The sequence below is a fragment of the Cyanistes caeruleus genome, chromosome 11, assembly GCF_971803275.1.
Source record: "Cyanistes caeruleus chromosome 11, bCyaCae1.hap1.1, whole genome shotgun sequence".
Classification (NCBI taxonomy): domain Eukaryota; kingdom Metazoa; phylum Chordata; class Aves; order Passeriformes; family Paridae; genus Cyanistes; species Cyanistes caeruleus.
Window position 1 is genome coordinate 17,631,486 of NC_141711.1, and position 21,411 is coordinate 17,652,896.

General features: G+C 44.7%; 1 protein-coding gene and 2 long non-coding RNA genes across 6 annotated transcripts; 1 reads left to right on the top strand and 2 right to left on the bottom strand.

Annotated features, from left to right (window-relative positions):
- Positions 1–277: 277 nt before the first annotated feature.
- TSEN2 (tRNA splicing endonuclease subunit 2) lies at positions 278–10,199 on the bottom strand. 4 transcript variants are annotated; one of them, XM_086845973.1, is made up of 12 exons: positions 10,088–10,199; positions 8,356–8,545; positions 7,541–7,622; positions 6,834–6,870; positions 4,746–5,229; positions 4,571–4,648; positions 4,045–4,095; positions 3,281–3,419; positions 2,248–2,284; positions 1,502–1,613; positions 1,010–1,099; positions 278–590 (listed from the first exon to the last, which is right to left on the bottom strand). In XM_086845973.1, exons 2-12 carry the CDS (start codon positions 8,527–8,529, stop codon positions 531–533), a joined length of 1,344 nt encoding a protein of 447 aa, XP_086702099.1. In that variant the 5' UTR covers positions 8,530–8,545; positions 10,088–10,199; the 3' UTR covers positions 278–530. The 4 variants fall into 4 exon arrangements, with proteins under 4 accessions (XP_086702099.1, XP_086702102.1, XP_086702100.1 ...); XM_086845976.1 differs by having other exon boundaries at positions 8,311–8,545; positions 10,088–10,133; XM_086845974.1 differs by having other exon boundaries at positions 9,926–10,116.
- Positions 7,067–7,998, top strand: LOC111935239 (uncharacterized). Its single transcript, XR_015275018.1, has 2 exons — positions 7,067–7,131; positions 7,396–7,998. It is a non-coding gene; the product is annotated as an uncharacterized LOC111935239 (long non-coding RNA).
- A 3,502-nt stretch (positions 10,200–13,701) lies between the features above and the next one.
- LOC147651047 (uncharacterized) lies at positions 13,702–14,448 on the bottom strand. Its single transcript, XR_015275020.1, has 2 exons — positions 14,272–14,448; positions 13,702–14,162 (listed from the first exon to the last, which is right to left on the bottom strand). It is a non-coding gene; the product is annotated as an uncharacterized LOC147651047 (long non-coding RNA).
- Positions 14,449–21,411: the final 6,963 nt, after the last annotated feature.

Consider the following 21,411-nt stretch of genomic DNA (forward strand, 5'->3'; position numbering starts at 1 on the left):
ATTCAGATACCTGAATGTGAAGCTGCAAATCCCAAGGGAAGAAACACATCTCACCCAGATGGGGAAAGGTGCCCAGGCTCCAGAATAAATTTAAATTCTGGGAAGAGTTCCCCAACTCTGAGCTGTGATTGTAAAAACAAGTTCCAGGGTCCCAACTGCAACAACCAAACCTCTCCCCAAATCCAAATCTCAGTTCACAAAGACTGAAGTCAAGGGTTGTGCTGCCATAATACCAGAAATACTGTTCCTAGTAACTGCAGTGTAGCCACTACTCAAATACGCACCTTTGTATATTTTATTTTATATTTTGAGTTGGGACACATTTAATTTTTTTCCTTTCATCAGTTCACTTACATTTTACAGTAAAACATTCTCTCCAGTAAACATGTTACACCTCATTTTATACAGCATTTATACACACCAAGTGAACATGTTGGCAGAAAATGTTCCGAGGGAACAGTTCATCACGAGATCAGGTAAAAAACAACAAGAAGTGGCTTTTAAAAAGTGAGATTTTCTTGTGCAGGCAGTTACAATTCTTCCTGCTCACTGCGCTCACGGGAGGAAACCCAACGAGTCACAATCAGCTCCTGAAATAAAACCCAGCAATTATGGAAAAAACCCCAAAGCTACAGAAAATCAGTGAGGCATGGGGACTAGGTGTGTAAAATTGATAAGTATTATGTGACCACTGAGATATTTTAGCAGATGACTGTTTGTTCCTGAAGTGAGCTGAACTCACACACACTTTTCTCCTTTGATTTCTGAAATTAGTTTAGCCCTGCCACCTCCACAGGTTTTTTTAGAAATCCTTATTTCCCCACTCAAATGCTTACATGCACACTACTGGCAACATTTTGCATTCAGATGAGGAGATTCAATGTTTGTAGGGATCCTGCAATGCACTTTATGCAATGCATGAAGGAATTTAATTGTATTGCAGCCAAATCAAGGCGAAGAGCCAGGCACAGTTCTCCCCAGGAGCTGCAGAACAGCAGGAACCTCTCACCTGGACCTTGATTCTCTTCATGCACTCTGGGGTTGCCATCTCCTCTGCAGTCATGTCAGAAGGCCTGATCAAATAGCACAGCATGAGCTCCTGTGGGCAGCCAGGAAACACAGGAATTTCAGTGTGTTATGGAAGCACCGTGAAGCTCACACAGAAAATCTCGGAAATTTCACTCTCATTGCTCAAAAGAAAATCCTGGGAGATGGAAATGGCTTTAAAAGCAGAAGTGGCAGTCAGGAGATAAGCATCCCTTGGCCTTTTTGCCATTCCTCACACAACTTTTAACATTCCTACGGGTGGCAGAACTTTAATTATTATTATTTAATATTAATTCTTCCAGGATTCACCTGGATATTGGCAAAGGAAACTTCTCTCCCTGCTGGCTGACCAACATATTTTTCAGCAGGATTCTTTTCCCAGCCTCACTCCAAGTCCCTGCCCTTTGGAGCAAACTTTATCATCCCAAAGCTGTTTTCATCCCAACACCTGTACCTTGGAAGCGTTGGCAGTTGTTCTGTTCAGCCCAGACAGGGACATCCAGCTGAGGGGTCTGCGAAGAGAACCTTCAAAATTATCATCCACCAACTCAGCAATGACAGAGTAACTGGAAAACACAGCAGGCAGGACAAGTCACAGAAAGGAAACTGCCATTTTCTGAAGACAACTCAAGAACTAGAGGCTAAAAACTGGCATTAAACAATCTGCCAGGTTGCAAGCTGTGAAACTGAGTCCTTTCTGTATAAGGAAATGAACAGAAATACTGAAGTTGTGGATGTGCCCAATGGTGCCTTCCCTTCCCACCCTTCTGGATGTTTGTAGCATTCTCTTTGTTGATGCTAAGCTGACATTTATAACCAATTTATTATCTAGGAATTCAACCTGACTAGCCAACAAACAAAGACAATTACCATCCCTTAAAATTCTCTTAAATTACATAAATAACCCAGACCATGTATTTTTTAAAGTTGGTATTACAAAATTCAATTATTTTCCTGAACACACCGTCATATGAGTAATAAATCCACTGCAACTTGTAATTTTTAATGCCTGTTACTTAAAACCAAAGAAATGGTGTCATTTAGCACCTCTGCTAAAAGGATTTTCACGTTTCTGGTGTGAACACAGCTGGCAATGTATTTTGAGTGATGAGTATGTGCTGAACCAGTGAAGATGCTAAATTGGTGTGAGTGAAATTTAATTAGAAGCAAAGGAATGAGCCAGAAACAGGAGTGTCAAACCTGGCATGGTAGAAGGGGGGCCCTTTTCGATACAGCACTGAAATGAAAGAGAAACACCTCAGTTACATCAGAGTTTCAATGAGTTTAATATACCAGTGCCCATCAATATTGTCTAATTGTAAATTTTAATTACACAAGACAAAACTTCAACTCTTCAGAATTCTGCTCTGAATTAGGTTGTCCCAGCAAGTGGAGAGAAGGAAGAGCCGCAGAGTGACTCAGGGCAGGTCAGAGGTAAGGCAGAAGAACCAGAGGAATTAGCAATTGCTAGAGGAAGGAGTTTAGGATGGAATTTTTTGGCAGGGATGATGAATTCAGCCAGAGCTACACACTGACCTAAAGGCCTTGCTGAGCACAACCCCCAAACTTCAGCAGCATTACAGCACCTGCTGGGTTGCACACATCCCAAAATACCTCCCTTTAATGCACATTCTCCTGCAGTAACAGGCTTTACTGCACTGCTTATGCTGACATGAGCTAAATGGAGTTCTTGAATTCCTTAGCAAGGATGCCACTAACTATTTCTGTAATATTAAACCCCCAATCAATAGTAAAAAAAGTCCATTCTCTATCTTCCTCAGAAACGCCCCCCCCCCCAGAAACAGTCTCGGCAGTAAGTTCAGCAGAAGTCTAGATTCTCTTAAATGGGATGAATAAAGTGCATAAACTTTAATGAGAACTGGGATCAAACATGTTATTCTAGAGACTGTCATATTAACTGTCATATTAACACTGCAGGAGATGTGTTTAGAAGGGGAGGGAGAAAGTTGGGAAGGGAATTTCAGTGCAATCTTGGAGGAATTACGAACCCCATGAAGCAAAACAGACCTTCCAAGCTGACTCTTCACCTACTGGATATGGGATGTTCCTTTCCACTCACATCCCAACTTCACTGCTAAACCCAGATGTCCTTTGCCAACTGCAAGCAGCAAAGGCTGCTCCAGTCCTCTGAGCTCCTCTCTGGGCCTGGAGTTCTGCCTTGCCTGGAGGAGGGCTGAGGAGAAAATGATCCCATTTTTGGGGAGGTACTCACAGAGATCCGTGCCGTACTTCAGCCCCACCTTGGGCACCCAGCCCTTGCCCCTGAAATAGTGGTAGGCCATGTAGGTGGTTTTGAAATCAGGCTTCACCTCACTGAACACTTCCCACAGCTTCATGATGCTCAGGGGCTCCTGCAAACACCACAGCAAAGTCACTGCACCGACACAAATCAGCCATGCTCTGCTGCACAGCATCACAGCCAAGCATCAAATGTCACACACACAGGCTGCTGCAGGGCATGAACTGCACACAGTGAAACACAGAATCCCTAAATTCAGAACACCAACCAGGTGCTCCACTTAGTGGGTCTTTTATGCAGCTCACAATCAGTCCCATAACATCCCTGTTAAAGGAAAGGTAGATAAATCTTAAACTAAAAGCACAGATCTGAATTATTATGGCATTACATGAATAATGGATTGAAAAAATTAATGTTTAAAACTCCAAAGAATTTTGCCATCTCAGGTGTAGTTATTCACCATATTATTTCTCCTGTATTTCCTGCCTAAGTTACAACAAAAATCCTTTTTCTGCAGACAGACAGTGCTTAATTTTATTTGTCTTGGTAAATTTAAAGCTTTCAGACCTGTATTTCCTAAACAGAAATACCGTTACTTGTAAGAAAATCATCCCAATTCCTCTGTTTGGTATTTCCTCCTCCAGAGCTAACAGCACAAATCACTGCCACACAGGTAAAGATTCAGACCAAACCATATCCAGAGAAAAAGCATCCCCAAAACTCACCCCGTCTCTTACCTCACCGTAATAAATACTTAAACATCCCAGAGCATACACCAAGAAAAAAGCCTGAAAAAACAAGCAGAGTCAGTTTAACTGATAGCTACATTCCTTCTGTAGTTTACACACAAAGCCTTGCAAGTACAAAGGCTTCAATAATTAATTTTCTACCAATGTCATCTCTGCTGAAGGCATGGTGTTAAAACTAACACAAATATTTTTAGAAGCAGCAGAACTGAAACAGGATTCATATAAATGTTGTTTTCCTGCTATTTCTATATTTAAGTCCGGTCACTGGTCTCTGTGTCAGAAAAGCTCTGTGTCACCTAAAGCAAATAGGATTGGACCCTATTTTTTAACCATCTCATTTAATTATCACAGTTTATTAAAGCTAAGTTTAATGACTAAGACAATCCAGGTACTTAGGAGACAGAGAGGGACCCTGTATTTTAGAAACATATTTTAAATGACAGTAATTAGCATAGATTAAGGTTTATTTTTTCAGATGAAAAGCAAAATAACTTGCACTGTGCTTGACACATACCTCTTCCAAGCTGAGTTGTAAGTACTCAAAAATCCTAAATGGGTTTTTTCTGCATACTAATACTTCCTTCTTGACAAGCTACAAGAAAAATTGACTAATATTAAAATGTTTGAACTAGAAAAAATACTGAGTTCTGAAAGTAGCTTTTTCTAAAGATTAGGATATTTTTTCTTACGTTCTCTTGTGCGTGAGTGGAGTCATCTTCAGGACAGGAGCTTCCTTCTTCCTCCTCTTGCACCAGCACATATTCTGGAGCACATTCCCTTGAGTCCATCCCCTCCCAAGCCCTCTGTTCAGGGCTCTGCTTCACCTCGCAGCCACGGAGCACAGAAGGGTCCCTGTGGCAGGACTCTCCAGCCATTTCCCTGGAATCCCCCAGTTCCTGGTCCCTGGAGCCACTCCCAGGATCCACAGCTGCATCTCCTCTCTCCTCGGAGCCTCCGTTCTGACCCTCAGGACTTCGGGCTCCAGCAGGTTTCCTGCCCAGTTCTGCATTTCCTGGGTTTGGGCCCCCTCTGGTGCAGCTGTCCCAAGCTGGTTCAGGCCCATCCCCTCTGGAGAAGGGCTTGGTGTAATTCTCCAGGATTTTGGTGACAGAGCTGTCGTCAAGGCCCTGCTCCTGCAGGACACTTTTAGCCCACTGCACACGGCGCTGGTACCTGGGGAACACAAGAAATGAAGAATTCCCTCCTTTAATTAACACTTTCAAACCCCAGAAGGTTCAGCACAGTGCACAAACACCCCCCCCAGCAGCTGCTGGGCACAAATGTGATCCACACAATGGGGCTCCCATTTTTTTGGGAGCTTCAGGAAAAACAGGATTCTGCTGCCTCCTCTGCTTTTGGCCTTTTACATTTCTCTGGCAGCAAACAGCATTGCTGAGCCCTGCACAAGCTGCAGGTTCAAGGAGCAGGAACTTCACCAGGCAGAAAGTTCCTCCTCCCATGGAAGCCTTTAGCTTGAATTCCCCACAAAACCACGCAGGAATTGCAGGATTTAAACATGGAACAACAGCCCTTACACTTCAGCTTTTACACAGCCAAGGACTGAGAGCAGGAGCTGCAAAACTCTGCTTTAACTGCCTTGAAAACAGCAATGGCACAGCAAAAACACCAGTGGAAAAATCTCCAGAAGAAATCAACTTTTTGAACCAAACCCCTCAGTTATATCCCTGAAATATGACAATAATCCCATCACTGAGCTATTTACAACTTTCAGCTACTATTTCTAGTATTCTTCAATTACGTTTTTAATGCCTTCTCAGTTTCTTCTCTTGGAAAATAACATCCAGTTGAAACATGACTCTTCACTCCATGAAAGTGCAAATATTGTACAGCACTTTTTATTTCCCTAAACAAAATCCTCAGGCAGCAATTTCAGCCCAGGTAACAATTAAATGCAAATTCCATGTGTCAACACAAATACAAGTCTCCCTGCAGGTTCCTGATAAAGCTGCTCTTTGTTATATAAAAGATGCTCCTTTGTTCTGTTATTTAATTATCATTTAATTTTCACTTGCAGGTCTCTACCGAGGCAGAGCATTTTGTGCACCAATAAAACCACACTTTTATTGATGCTCAGCATCTCCAAACAGTAGTAACTGTGGTAGCATTAGTAATAATATGGTTACTATTTCTCATACCTAAATTTGAAGGCTGCAGGAGCATCATTTTAAAATTTAAGTGAATTTTTTCAGTTATCCTAAGGTTAAAACCAACTGAGTAAGTCACCTGCACATGATTAATAGTTTATACACTACTTAAGCAGAAAAAAAATAAATATGTGGTCCAACACACTGTTCTGCTAGGTGTACAAACTACCAGTGTTAACTGATACTCAAAAAAAAGCAAAATGTCATGTTTTGTAAAAGTTCAAGAGCTGCTTCAGCTACACCATAAAAATCCCATATGGAAAGGGAAGAGATATTTAAAATAGCCTGCACCAGAAACCTTTCTCCTGCTCCTCACCTGAAGAACTTTTATTATGCTTGTAATTGTAATTAATTAATTACTTATTCTATGGATGCATTCAGCCTTGGCCTCTATTCAATCAACACCTACCACTTACATGAAAAACCACCCTGAGCAGCATCCCCCACCCTATTTCTACTTCTTCTAACGTGATTCATAAATGAAATAACGAGACGAGAAATAGAAGCAAGTCACCCTCATTATTTATACAACAATCTGAAATAACAGAACAGAAATATAAACCAGAACAATCTGTTTCCTAAAAACACGGAGAAAAAGGCAAATTAACTTACTTTTGAGATGTGATTATGGGCATGTTTGTGTTAACACCTGTGTAAAGAAAAATCATACACTGTTTCATCAATATAAAGACAGTTTTGTGTGATTTTGATCTCTGGGGCAAACTGCAGCCTAGGAATTGTCCCCATTTTCAGTCCTCAAAGCCATTTTGGTCTCACTTTTCAAGCAGGGACACAGCAGAATCAGAAAGGTACAAATATAACAGTCTGTAACACTTTTGTCTCTAGATGATCATGGAGGGACAGGACAAAATCCAGTGATGGCCACTGGGACTTCACTGTCACGGGAGAGGTGAGTAAAGAATGAGTTTTTGTATAAACAGTCAAGAGCAGACTGGGTGTGACTGGATACAAGCAGACTAAGACCTCACCAATCCTTCCCTCATGATTTCAGGGATACCAAAATCTGCATATTAAACCCCAGGAAAACTAGGGAAAGAAAAGTCCCAGGATGACCCTTTTACTTCAGTCTTCCCAAGCAACAACTCAGTGAAGGTTTGGGAGAATGCACTAAGAAATTATCCACATGGATTTCATGTTCTTGGATTTTTCCTAGGCACAACATGAGGAGAGATATCCTTCACCTGATCCAACCCAGCAGATTATTCTTCTGCACATAATTTCTAAAAATATCCCTTCAAGTGAGGAAAGGTGAGAAGAGCTACCAGAGCAGTTCTGAGGTACAAACAGCCTCCATTTACCTCTCCACTTGGCCATCACCAGAGGATCTGAAATGCTGAACACTGGGCGGCTCCTGGAAAGGATCCCTTTTCCAAAGTAGCCCTGCAAAGGACAGGAGAAACCCAGAATTATCTCATGGCATAAAAATTAACTTTTTTTCCCAGTTATAAAATGTGGAATAATTTTATAACTGATTGTGGTGAGATCAGCTGGAACAAACAGCTGAACTCCTCCAGCATTTCAGCTCTACCTTGTTTAGCTGCTGGTGGCTGGTTCAGCATTAAATACCTGATTTAACCTAGTGTTTAAATCCCATTTAGCCTGGAGAGTGCTGGGTCTTCTTCCTGAGTTCTAAATATTTGTCAGCCAACAAAACAACACCTGAAACCAACTCTGCATTAGAATGCTGCTGAAATTGTACTCAGACACAAAAAAACTTAACACAGCTTGTTTTCCACGGGAATAGATCACTCTGAAATGAAAAGAATTATACAAGCATTTACAAACATTAATATTTCAACCCCCTGAGCTTTAAAAACAAGAAAATGCTTTGAAAAGTTGCATGAAATGTTGAAAGGAGACATAAACATGAAGGCTTTGCAGCTGTTTCTTAGCTCACAACGTCACTTCATTCTATTATTTGCTTGCACAAGAAATACTTTTCAAATTTGATACAGAATATATTCTTCTGTACTGATTTCAGGAGAGACGGGAAATACGGAGAATCATTGGAGGCTGAAGGGGCAGGAAAGTGTAAAGGCAGCAGATTTGAAGCAGTGTTATGTTTTACCTGCATTTAAAACACTAGAAATATTGTGCAAACAGGGTGCAGCACCTTGTTGTAGAGCTGTTCAATATCCTCGGGGTTCCTCACAATCACATTGTTGTTAATGATCTCAGCCTGGCATAGTCTGAAATCCTTCCCCCCTACGTCCACAGGAAAGGGAGCCTCGTATGACTCAAAAACTCTCCTTTTCCTTCTTGGGGGGTGGAAAACTGCTTCTGCCATTTCTTAATTTATCCTCCTAAAAAGAGGAAAGAAAAGATTTAACACTTGGGAATTAAGGCTCAACCATTTTTCTGTGTTTCAGCAAGACCCCTTCTACAGTAACATATTATCCATGGATCCTGCAAGGTAACACAGGTTTAATTCTGTAACTCTTACACCAAACAAACACAGGCAGGGATGTGCTGGATCTGGCTCTGAGGTATCCAGGGATGCTCCTCAGCCGAGAGTTTATGAAGGAAATTCCAGTAACAAATGAGTAAAATACATTCAGGAATAAAGCAGAGGAATGAGCACAGAAGCAGAAACCATCCAAGTGCCTAAATGTGAGCCGTTCTGAACAGCGTGAGCTCCAGGAGCGTTTAGACAGCGCTCTGAGAACAGGGAGGGATTGCTGGGGTGTGTGTGCAGGGCTGGGGGCTGTCTGGATGATCCTGCGGGTCCCTTCCAGCTCGGTACCCTGCGACTCTGTCAGTCAGAAAACACATTCTGCACCAACAGCCGAGGCCTGGCAGGATTCTCTGCCTTAAACCGGGATCTGCTTTGGCGAGGGGCGGCGGGCCAGGATCCCCCTGAGAGCTGCACCGGGATCCCCTCAGGGCTGCAGCGGGATCCCCCTCAGGGCTGCACCGGGATCCCCCTGAGGCTGCACCGGGATCCCCCTCAGGGCTGCACCGGGATCCCCCTGAGGCTGCACCGGGATCCCCCTCAGGGCTGCACCGGGATCCCGCTGAGGCTGCACCGGGATCCCGCTGAGGGCTGCACCGGGAGCCCCCTGAGGGCTGCACCGGGATCCCGCTGAGGCTGCACCGGGATCCCCCTGAGGCTGCACCGGGATCCCCCTCAGGGCTGCACCGGGATCCCCCTGAGGCTGCACCGGGATCCCCCTGAGGGCTGCACCGGGATCCCGCTGAGGCTGCACCGGGATCCCCCTGAGGCTGCACCGGGATCCCCCTCAGGGCTGCACCGGGATCCCCCTGAGGCTGCACCGGGATCCCCCTGAGGGCTGCACCGGGATCCCCCTCAGGGCTGCACCGGGATCCCCCTGAGGCTGCACCGGGATCCCCCTCAGGGCTGCACCGGGATCCCGCTGAGGCTGCACCGGGATCCCGCTGAGGGCTGCACCGGGAGCCCCCTGAGGGCTGCACCGGGAGCCCCCTGAGGGCTGCACCGGGATCCCCCTCAGGGATACACCGGGATCCCCCTGAGGGCTGCAGCGGGATCCCCCTCAGGGATACACCGGGATCCCCCTGAGGCTGCACCGGGATCCCGCTGAGGGCTGCACCGGGATCCCCCCTGAGGCTGCGCCGGGATCCCCCCTGAGGCTGCGCCGGGATCCCCCTCAGGGCTGCACCGGGAGTCCCGCCAGGAGAGCCGCGTGCTGCTGCAAGACGCGCACCCGGCCCCGAGGGCGGTTCTGGGCTGTCCCGGTGGGATCGGGGGCAGTGTCCAGCCCCGGGGTGTCCCGGTGGGATCGGGGGCAGTGTCCAGTCCCGGGCTGTCCCGGTGGGTTCGGGGAGATCGAACCGGGCCGCTCCCGCCATCCGCGCACGCCACGCACCGTCACCGTCACCGCCGCGCCGCCACCGCGCCTGCGCACTGAGGCCGCGCGGGAACGGCCCCGCCCCGAGACCGCCTCAGCCCCGCTCGCGGCCCCGCCCACGGCCCCGCCCACAACAGGCCCCGCCCACACACAAACCACTCCCACTTCCGGCACCGCCCCATTCCCGGCCCCGCCCCATTCCCGGCCCCGCTCCATCCCCACCGTGCGGGCCCCGTCCCACCGGCAGCGGCTCGCTCGGGTGTCCCGGTCCCGGCTGCTGGCCCCGAGCGAGGGATGCTCCTGGCTCCGCTCCGGGGCATCCACTGGGATGCGGTGATGTCCTTACTGGGATGCAGTGATGTCCCGGCCGGGATTCAGGGATGTCCCCACTGGGATTCAGGGATGTCCCCACTGGGATTCAGGAATGTCCCCACTGGGATGCAGTGATGTCCCCACTGGGATGCGGTGATGTCCCGGCCGGGATGCAGTGATGTCCCCACTGGGATTCAGGGATGTCCCTCCCAGGGACAAATCGCCCGGCGCTGGCGGCTTTGGCGTGACCAAGTGGGAGAAGCTTTTGGAGTGAGCGGTCCCGAGCAGGGGCAGGAGACACACGGGTGGAGATGATTTATCAGCGGTGTGGGGGACACAGGGACCACGTTCCACTCGCTTGGCTCGGGAACAAACGCCGTGGCTCATCAGCCGAGGCTGATGCTGCAGCTCAGAGCCAGCTGGGCAGGACGTGCTTGTGCAGCTATAAAATAAAAGCACCTGAATAAAATACAAAGCATTTTCACTATTCATATTTCACTATTCAGGACCCGGCATCCCTTTTTCCACAGCTTGAGCCTGGCTCATCAAACCCACAGTCACACCTTCACCACGACACACCTGCTCCTGTTTTGAGGTTACCCTGGGAGGTGCCACTGTCACACAAGGAGGATCAAAACCATTTGGCTCCAGGAGCAGAGAATTCTGATTCCCAACAGAGATCAGTGAATTCCCTGTTGAAAAGTTGTAATAATACATCCTCCTTAGGAGGTGCTTTATCTCTCATTCCTTTTTTTTTTTATGGTGAGCCAAAGGGCAGGAGATTGTGGTTACAAGGCCAGACAGGAATTATTGCACAAACCATGAGAATACTCAGCTTGTGTTCTTATTGCCTGCAGAGGTTCGCTTGATACACCAGCTCAGGTCTTTTAATTTGTTTTGATGTTGATTTGCATAAGAAGTGTTGAGGCCAAACCTCAGAGGGGCCTGATGTAATCCTGTCACCAAAGTACAACTGGCAACTCCAGGTTCATTTTCAGAGCTCTGCCGTTTCAATACCCAAATTAAAATATTCCAGGCAACAAAATGAAAGTGACATCAAAGATGTCACTCTGATTCAAAACTCCTTCAGAACTGGTCAAATCAAGTCTTGCTTGAATGAAAGTGGGTTTATCTCCGCTGGCTGTATCTGCATTTTCTCTTTGTGCAGACACATTTACTATGGGACGCTCACTGCAGGGAGAAGCAGACAAAACACGAGGAGCTACAGGCCACTCACATTTCATTATCAGTGTGCAGCCTTGGAGGGAACCCACAGCCTCAATGAACTCAGCTCACTCTCCCATTTCTTCAGCAAATATCTGCTCCCGTTCCTGATAAGCCCAGATTGTGCTGCAGCCAGAACTCGCTGTCTGAAGGACAAGTTTTAGATGAGTCACATTTCTGTTATCTATCAATAATTGTACAGACACTGTCACAAATGTCTGCAGGCTCCCTGTTTGTGCTGAGGCAGCAGATGAGCAGCTCTGGACTGCAGCCCTCGGGGTCACGGTGGATCCCAGCGAGTCAGGAATGCCACACTGCTGGCAGGAGCCCAGGGCAGAGGGACAAGGCTGAAACAGTCTAGAAATGGCAAAATGCACAAAACAGACCTGCACTGTCCAGCAGGACCACTGGAATATGGGAAGAGCAAAATATATTGCAAAATTATATTGTAGCCGTGAGTGAGGATAACGCTGAGGATTGTACCGTGTCCGTCACTGGGACTTCTCAGAGCAGGTTAAACAAACATCCTTCAGGAACACTACAAATAAAGCTAATCCTGCCTGAGACACAGGGCTGCACTGAAAGCACTGGAGATCCCTTTCCTGGGAGTTTTCAGGATTTGTTTTCTCTTCCTGGAGCGTTGCTGCTGTGCCTGCAGTGCGGCAGAGTGCGAGCTCCTGCAGAGTCATCCCTCAGCTCTCCCCCTCTGCCCTCCAGTCCCTGGGCTCGGGAATGGCAGGATGGGAACAGAGAATTCCGTGTTGTCTCTGCCTGATTCATGGATCTAACTCAGAGTATTCAATTGCTTGCTATTTCTTGATACTCTGCTGATTTATTGCATTATTAAATTAAGGTCTGAGCCAATGTCAGCTTCCTGACTCTTCCCTAAATCCCCATGGCTGTAACCCTTCAACCCTGGCACAGTTGCCTTTGCTGCCTGGTTTTCAGCTGTGCTGCCTGACTCTCAATGTCCCATTGTTTGCACTGCCAGCCCCAGCAATTCCAAGCTCTATGGATATAAATATGGATATATTATGGCATCCATGTCAGACCCAGTGCATCCACAGGAATCCCTCTGAGCTCCCGGTGCCTTTCCAGGGAGAAGATGCTCCTGCTCCGTGCTGTCATGGGATTTCTCAGGCCCTGGTGGAGGAGTAGAGCTGAAAACCAGTTCCAGTGGCAAGACATGATCTCCCTGCCAGGCTCACTCAGCTCCTGTGGCCACACAAGAGGCAATTTCCTTCAAAACCTGCACAAGGTTTGCAGTGCTGTGCTCTCAGCCTGCCTGTGGTTTGTGTCCTTCCACAAGCACTGTTCCACTCCAAAGCCCAGCTGGAAACATTTGGAAGAAATTTATAAAATAGGAGTTCATTTTATATTAAATGAACTAATATTTAACAGCTCATATTAACTAGTTACTGTGCTATGAAGTTTCTATCCCTGGGAAAATGGAGTTGCCATGTGCAGGAAGGTACAGGGGAGTTTTGTTATCCAAAGTGGTTTTTTGAGTGTTTGGGGATTTTAGGGGCAGTTGGGAGTTAATTCTCAGTCCTACCTCAGCCAAAACATACAGGCCAGGTACTCCTTAAATACATATTTTACATGCTTCGGCTTATTAAAAGAAACAGAAATGTCAGCCTGTAAAACTGTTTACCCGTGTGGAAAGCTACTCATAAAATCATAAAAGAATGATCTGTTCTTGCAGTGTCTTCAGGTAATTTTGGAATCCGTGCCAAAAAAGAAAAGGGTTTTGCATGGAATCCCATGAAATTCAAGCTATGATTTGTCATTGTAATAATTTCTGTCTGGCTTTGACAGAACGTTCCTGTAAAATTCCTGTAAAATCCCATCTGAGTTGTAACCCACAAACCCCCCATGATTATGGTCTCCTTTCTGAATAAAGCCCTTTTCTTTCTCACAAGGTGATGTGGACAGCAGTGGGAGGATGGGCTGTAGTTATTTACATTAGCCAGTTCCAGTTTCCCCAGAATGACAAAAATTCCCATGGAAATTCTGGTTGCATTAACTTTGACAGAGATATAGGACTGTTTTTGGAAACTTTAAAAAAAAAAACAACAAACCAAAACCAAAACAACTAGGGAATACTTTTCATTTTTATTAACATGCAGCATCTTAATTCTGTTTATTAAAGAAATAAATCAAGGTTAGTTTCTGCTTAGTTTCAGATGGTTTTCACAGGAGACAAAAAAAGACAAGTCAAATATTGGCCAAGCATCAACCCAGTGAGGAATCCCATAATAGCAGCAATCCCAAGGTGGATGGCAGTGAAGGGAACAGCATGAGAAAAGAGGATTTTAGAGGTGAGTATGTCATGAGTATATTTACTTCAGACACAGACAGTGACGGTGTGTTCTTGGAGATTAAACACACTTGGATGTGGAATTCTTGTAGGATCCATCCCATCCCATCAGGGCTCTCTGAGGGCGTCACAGGCACTCCTTGCCCTCAATTTCTGTTCTAGATGCTTTTGAAAATGCTGTGAACATTAATTTTCTCTGCATCCAGCCTCCCCAGAGCCACTGCTTTCCTTCTCCCCCTGGAAACAAATGCAAAAGCTCTGAGCTGGCCATTCCAGGGGGAATTAAGGGCACTTAAACCCCCTGATTTCCACCCAGCCCTGGAGCTCCAGTCCCAGGTTTATTTACCTTTTGCTGAAGAACCATTTGTTTCTGCGTGGGTCATTAGTTTTTCTGCTCCATCAGTCCCCTGGGTGAGCTGTTCAGTGAGGCAAAGCTTCTGCTTGGCCAAATCCTGACTCCATCACCTTCACCTCGTGTGGCTCAGCACTGGGCTGGGCACAGAACTCCAGGTTCCAGCAAGATGAGCAGTAAAAGTTCATTTTTTTTGGTGTGTATTTCAGTTGGAAAGAGCACAGTAAGAGCTGCATGTCTCCACTAGGTGTCCATGTTTCAGCAATTTTCATTTAGGGCTCCACTCAACCCTGTGCAAAATGCAGAGCAATTGTTCTGCTCCACTGCAAGATGTAAATGGGAGATAGATTTTCATATCAGTCAAGTATGCACCTGGGCCTGCCTCTAAAAAGGCACAAAACACTCAAAAAACACCTTTAAATTGCACATCTTAGACACTCAAACCAGTCCTATAAGGGCTGGCAGACCTTTCAGGTATTGATTATTGCCTCTCTTGATTTTTCTAATGTTTTTAGAATTATTAAGTGCTTTGTATTAACTTGCAGGAACAAATAGAAAAAGCTTCCCAGATTTTCAGTGTTTTTTTAAAAAATCTTTTTTGTTTGACTTCCAGTTTTTCTCTGCATGGCCCTTTTTTGCATTCAGGGCGGTGCAGAACCCTAAAGCAGCAGCTCAGATTTTTAGAAACACCCGCCTAATTGTTAAATAACTGCTTTGCTCATTACATTTCTCTTCAAATATTGATGCCTAATATTTACCTTCTTTTCCTGGGTATCTAATGGATGCTGGAAGGCAGAGTTTTATGAGCCCATGGACTTTTTCATGTTCCCAGTTTTAAACAGACTGTAGGTAGCAGCCTTTGGATCCATTTATTCACGAACTTCTCACTGCTTGTTTTTCTGATTTGCAACCCCATTCATTAATAAGAGGTCAGAGAGCAGTAATTTCATTCAGATGTGAGGGAATTCCAGGGAGCTGAAAACAAGGCCTTATTTAAGATTACCAAATTCTGTTCTAGGAAAAACCCAGCAGATTTATTTTTAATTTTAATTTTAATTTTAATTTTAATTTTAATTTTAATTTTAATTTTAATTTTAATTTTAATTTTAATTTTTATTTATTTTTAATTTCTAATTCTAATTTTTATTTTTGTTTTTTAATTTTTATTTTGTTTTAATTTTAATTTTAATTTTAATTTTAATTTTAATTTTTATTTATTTTTATTTTTATTTATTTTTAATTTTTAATTCTAATTTTTATTTTTGTTTTTTAATTTTTATTTTTATTTTGTTTTTATTTTGTTTTTGTTTTTATTTTTATTTTTATTTTTATTTTTATTTTTATTTTTATTTTTATTTTTATTTTTATTTTTATTTTTATTTTTATTTTTATTTTTATTTTTATTTTTATTTTTATTTTTATTTTTATTTTTTATTCTTTTATTACTTTTATTTTTATTTTATGATTTTATTTTTATTTTTATTTTCTGTTTTTCTTCTGGTTTCCCAGGCATTTTCAGTTTGTTAAATGTAAGGGATAGAATATTTTAGAATTTTAGGGAATACTATGTGGCAGACCATTTTAAGGCAGTTTCCACATTCAAACAAGGCTCCAGTGATTTATAATTCCCATAGCTGGGAGTGTAACAGCTAAAACTGAGTTTGGCTCCAAAACTTTTACCTCATTTACAATGCTAAGGAAGCAGAATAAGTTATTTTATCATATAACAAAATGAAAATCTGGTGCCACTCCATTCCATGCCTGATCCAGGAATGTGCTTTAAGATTTCTGCACAGGACCAATCCTATGGAACTCAGATTTTACCTGAAACGTGTCTCAGAGCTCATCCCAAATGCTGTCTAGGTTCATGGGTCACAGCTGACAGAAGGACAAAATAACAAACAAATCAAGAAAAAACCCCAAATCATCACATTCTAAGAACTGAAAGAAGCAAACCAGATCGTTGCCAAAGGTATATATGTTTTTAAATACAAAAAAAATCACCCCAAAGCAACCAGACCCAGAACATCCTCTTATGGAATATATCCCAATCTGGAATATTTACTTTCCGTTTGTTTAATAACAGGAAAAGGCTTGTTGCTCTTTTGTTGAGTTTCACGTGTCAGCATCTTAATATTTTCTGGTATTCTTGAAACTTCTACCAGGAAGAAAACAGTGCCATGGCCTATACTAGGAAATGTTCTGTTTATTTGAAATGCCTTTATGAGCACACAAAGGCAAACAATTACTGTCATAAACCGAGGGAGCAGCTCCTGGTGCCTTGGTTGTCTCATTTGCACTTCTTTGTGCAGTTCCTTGGCTCATTTGTCCCTGCCCTTCCTGTGCTCTGCTCCTCACCTCTCTCTGCAAATTCTGAATTCCAGTGCAGATTAAATCCCTCTTTCCATTTCCCCACCACCTGTTGGGCTCTGCTGCTTTTGGTGTGGGAATGTTGGGCTTGAGGGTTTATGGATCCTCACTTGATGATCTCTGTGGGCCCTTCCCAGCTCAGAATATTCTGACAATATTCTGGATATTGTCACAAGGCTGGAACTGAAGGGCTGATTTTTAATTACACGATCCTGGGGCTGGACTCTGGAACAAATAATGACAAAGAGCTTTCAAAGCTCTTTAAAGCTTCTTGCAGAGGTGTTTGGACTTCTTTTGCCCTGCCTGTTTTATTGTGGCAAATGCAGTAACTATGGCAAATTTGGGCCTAATGTGTCAAAAAGACAGTTTTATTTCTGGAGGACAGACCTATAAACTGAATAAAGCAGGCCAGTTCTCCTCACACAGCTCTGCTGAGCTGTGGGTTTGTTTAAACAATGACTAAGCCACAAGCAGCCACTGTCTGGATTCCCCAGGAGAAGAACTGTGGGCACAGGAGTGTCTCAAACACAGGCTCCAGATTAAAAAAAAAAAGTTAAAAAAAGTAAATAACTCATAAAAGGAAGTGCAAACAGCAGGGAAATCTTGTTTCCACCTGTCAAGCTGTGTAAAGGACAGGCAGGCTGGAAAGAATGGGCAGTGTTATGGGGCTCTTTGCGGGTTTTGGGGGCATCTCACATCCCTGGATGTGAGCTGGGGAGGATGTGTGATCTCCACCTGATGTTTCTGCATCTTCCCTGAGCCCCACAGCAAACCTCTGGCACAGACACCAAACTTCCAGAGGTGAACTCAGAGAGCCAGGGCTTTGTTCTTGCCTTACCCTGTGGTGGGGCAGGGGCTGTTTTCAAATGCAGCAAAGTAAAATCTTGCTCCTGCTCGAGTCCCCAGTGCTGCTGCAATGCAAACCTTGTGGCAGCGCCTGTAAATTTTTTAAAGTTACTCAGTGGAAGGTCTCACAGGTCCCGAATTAGCAGGAGTTTTGTAAAGTTCCTATTACTAATCTATGGAATTTATACCAAAGGTGTTGAAATCACTTACGCTTCTGCTGACTCACTTCCCCCAGGGAGGGCTGCTGACCTCAGAAATGCCCTCACAGAGTGCAGGGCACGGAGCTGCCGTCTGTGCCAGGCAGAACATCCTGAACTCTCAACTCTGCTTCAACCTAAAATTCTTTCTTAACGTGTCCTGCTGCCCTGCAAGCCCCGCTCTGCTTGAAATGCCACTTTCCTTTATAATCTGCTCTGACTCAGATGCTGACTTGGAGTGGTATTTACAAAATATCTCTATCTCCCTGGATTTATCTTGCCAGGAAAAGTTAAATGGTTACAGATTAAAAAGATTTTATAAGCACGATATGCCACAGTATACATTAGTAAAAGTTGTTCTAAAACTATTTCTGTCTTTTGTTGGGAAAAGAAATAATTATTGAAGCTTGAAGGGGAAGACTGCTTAGTAAAAGGAAGGAGAATTAGCTATAGCGATGTTTTAAAGGAACTCTGGTTTGCTGATTAAGTGCTTTCTTTTTTCCAGAAATGCAACTAATGTTTCCTTCTTTTTTAATTCTTAAATCAGGCCCAAGTGCCAGCAAATGTTTTTCTTTACTGTGTCTGGAGATTTATTTTTAGTCCCAAGAAGGGTATAGACAGCAGGCTGGAAATCGAGACATTTGCAGGCCAAATAAACTTCCCCACACTTGAACTCCGGGTGTCAGCTCATTCATCTCCCTGTGGCTCAGCTCATTTTCTGTCAGAAAAGGCTCTGCAGTCCCATCTGCCAGGGCTCTGAAGCTCCTCACACCCCAGCCTGTTCTCATCTTTCTGAAAGCATCTCCCGGTTCTGCAGCTTCAGGGTTTTACCGGGGCTGAGCTCCGCAGCGTGAGACTCAGAGTGAGCAGGAATTTCATTTTCTTGCCTGGTACAGGTCTGACAGCAGAGCTGCCTGGCACGGGGAATATCCCTTTATTCCCTGTGGAAGCTGTGGGGCGGTGGGCACAGCCCCCTCCCTGCCCTTCCAGAGGTGAATTATCAGCGGGTGTGTGACACAGCAAGCCTGTTCCCGCCAGTTTAACCCCACCAGATGACAACCTGGGAACCAGGTGGAAAATGCAGAATATTTCAGGGGCTTGCTGGGCTGTTGGTGCAGTTTTTCTGAGCAGGCTGTTGCCTTCTTTTAAATGGAGAGATCCAAGAGACCCAGCTTTGAAATGACTGGTTTTCCTCTCCTAGGGAGGTGTTTGTGCCCACCGGTGTTTGGCAAACTCCAGCTGCTGCTGAGCTTTTCCCTCCTGCTCCCATCTTGTTGAGTCAACACTCTGATGGTGCAAGCAGTGCAGGGGTGGTCAGCCTGGAGTGTTTGTCACACCATTAAGGGACAGAACATTCTCTCTCTGCCACCTGGCTCTCAGCAGGGCTGGAACAGGGAGTGGGCTCATGCTGAAGCTCCCTGAGACCCACTCTGTTTGGTTCAGATGAAGTGCAGCTCCCCTCAGAAAATGAGACAGCTCTCGGTGCTGCTGCTTCAGGAGAGCTCTGGCCTCTGTTCAGCTCAGCTCAGCAGCTGAAAAAAAAGGATTTTTATTCGTTTTTTCTTGTACTGTAGAGCTAACACAACTGCAAGAGAGGGAACTGCTGGTTCCAGCTCATGCCCTGAGCCTGCAGACAGAATTGTTTGCTGAGTTCCAGCCAGTGACACCCGCACAAAGCCATCGTGGCACGTGGGTCACTGAGGGCTCGCTGACGTGGGCCACAGCACCGATGGATTTGAGGGCCCAATCTGATCTCTGGGACCTTTTAATTTTGGGCACATGCGAGGAGCAGGGGAAACTGACCCCGTGCTCCAGAACCTGAGCTAAACCTGCCAGGCTTCACCAACCAAGAAGTTTCTGCAGTGTCTGTGGTGGGTGTAATTTCTTATACACATAAACACGTGGTGATTGTCCTCCAGGACCCATCAGTGATGTGTCAGTCAGCACAGAACCCATACAAAGTCAATATCCCGGGATTCAGGAAATTGAATTCAGAAATCTTGGGACGTGAGAGTGCCGGATCCCGTCTCCACGAGCAGCAGGGTTACCCAGTGACAGCCTGACGGCAGAAATGGGAATTGAGGGAAAGTCTTGCAAACTCTGACCACAGCTCATTGCAAGACTGGAGCAGGATTGCATCAATTCCTGCAATGGGTGTCCGAGCCCCCCGAGAGAGCAGCGGCTGATTAAAAAATGACTCGCGGTCGCATTCCGATACTTGGAATAAATAAACCAGCAACTGGCTCTTGTGCAAGCTCTATACACTTTCCTCACAGACTTTCACAAAAATGCCACATTTCTGACACCTTTCCAGCAGGCTTTTAGAGGCACCAGGGTCTAGGCAGATTGAGAGTCTAAATTCTGGATTCTTTTTCCCATCCTGACAGGCACTGGACAAGGAACACCTCAGTTACTCACTCCTCTATTTTCAAAAAAAGGAATTAAGTCACTCCCATAGCAGCAACTCCGATATTAAAGGAGAATAGCAGTGTTATTTTAGACCTATTACTTTTCATAATTCCTTTTAAGAATCATTAAAATTAATTTCCAAATCCAAAAATTCATTTCGAAGTGATTATGTATTCACAGCAATGGTAGCATCCATCTAAATGCAAATTTACTCCTTCATCCTATTAAGTATCTATAATGCACATTTAAAATCCCCACAAACCTCCCTGCTCCATAAGGAATATTCTGCTCTCAGAGGTAAGCAGCAGGAATCTGAACAGGCTCTCTAAAGCACTCTTAATCAAAGTCTTCTCATGGAAATCCAGATTTTTATGGGTGGCAAATTGAAGTATCCAAATGTGCCAAAAAAAAAAAAAAGAAAAAGAAAAAGAAAAAGTTAGGAATTGCTAAACTGCACCGGGCTCCAGGTAGTTCTAATCTGCAGTGTGAGTTTTTTTCCTCCTGCTTCAAAGGAAGATGTGAAAAATGAATGTCAAATGTCACAGTTCTGCAGAATCTCCTCTCTGCTAGAATGGGAACCATGGCTGTGGGAGAAATGAGTGACATTTGACAAACAGACCTGGTCTGCCTGGGTTTGAGCTCGTGCTCACCAAGCAGCCAGGTTAATTACATTTACAATTTACATAATTTACAATTAATAGCCAGGTTACATTACATTTCAGAGGGAAGAATCCCTCCCCTTGATGCCATGGATGCAGCAGGAGAACTTCTCCCCTTCCAGCAGTGCCCCACAAACCGAGACGGGTTTTGGAATTGTGGCCTGACCTCCCTGCAGTGGCAGCCCTGCTGCTCCTTGGCACGTGTGATCTGTTCAGAGGGTACAGAACAGCCACACACAGCCCTGAAAGGCTGGCTGGCACCCAGCTGAGCTCTGCCTCTCGTTTTTTAGAATTAGGGGAGATCTGGAGACCCTCACTGGGATTTAGACTGCTGCAGCTTAATCTCACCACTGGTTCTTCCACATATCAGAAACTCAAGGCAAACTCCACTGTTTAGTCTCTGTCACATTGCTGCAATGTTAAATCATGCCAGTGCACAGAAATAACTGAAATATATGGATTTTGCTACTTTAGATATAATGACAACATCTATTTGCACCACAGGATGTCCAAATCCAGGCTGCTGAATTAGAGTTCAGGGGTGGGCTGTGCATGACATTCTGTGAGGCAGCATTTTTTCCCAGTTAGATTCTAATTATCAGTGAAGAAAGCAGGCAGTAGATACCAAGTTATCCCACAAGAAAAACAGGAGT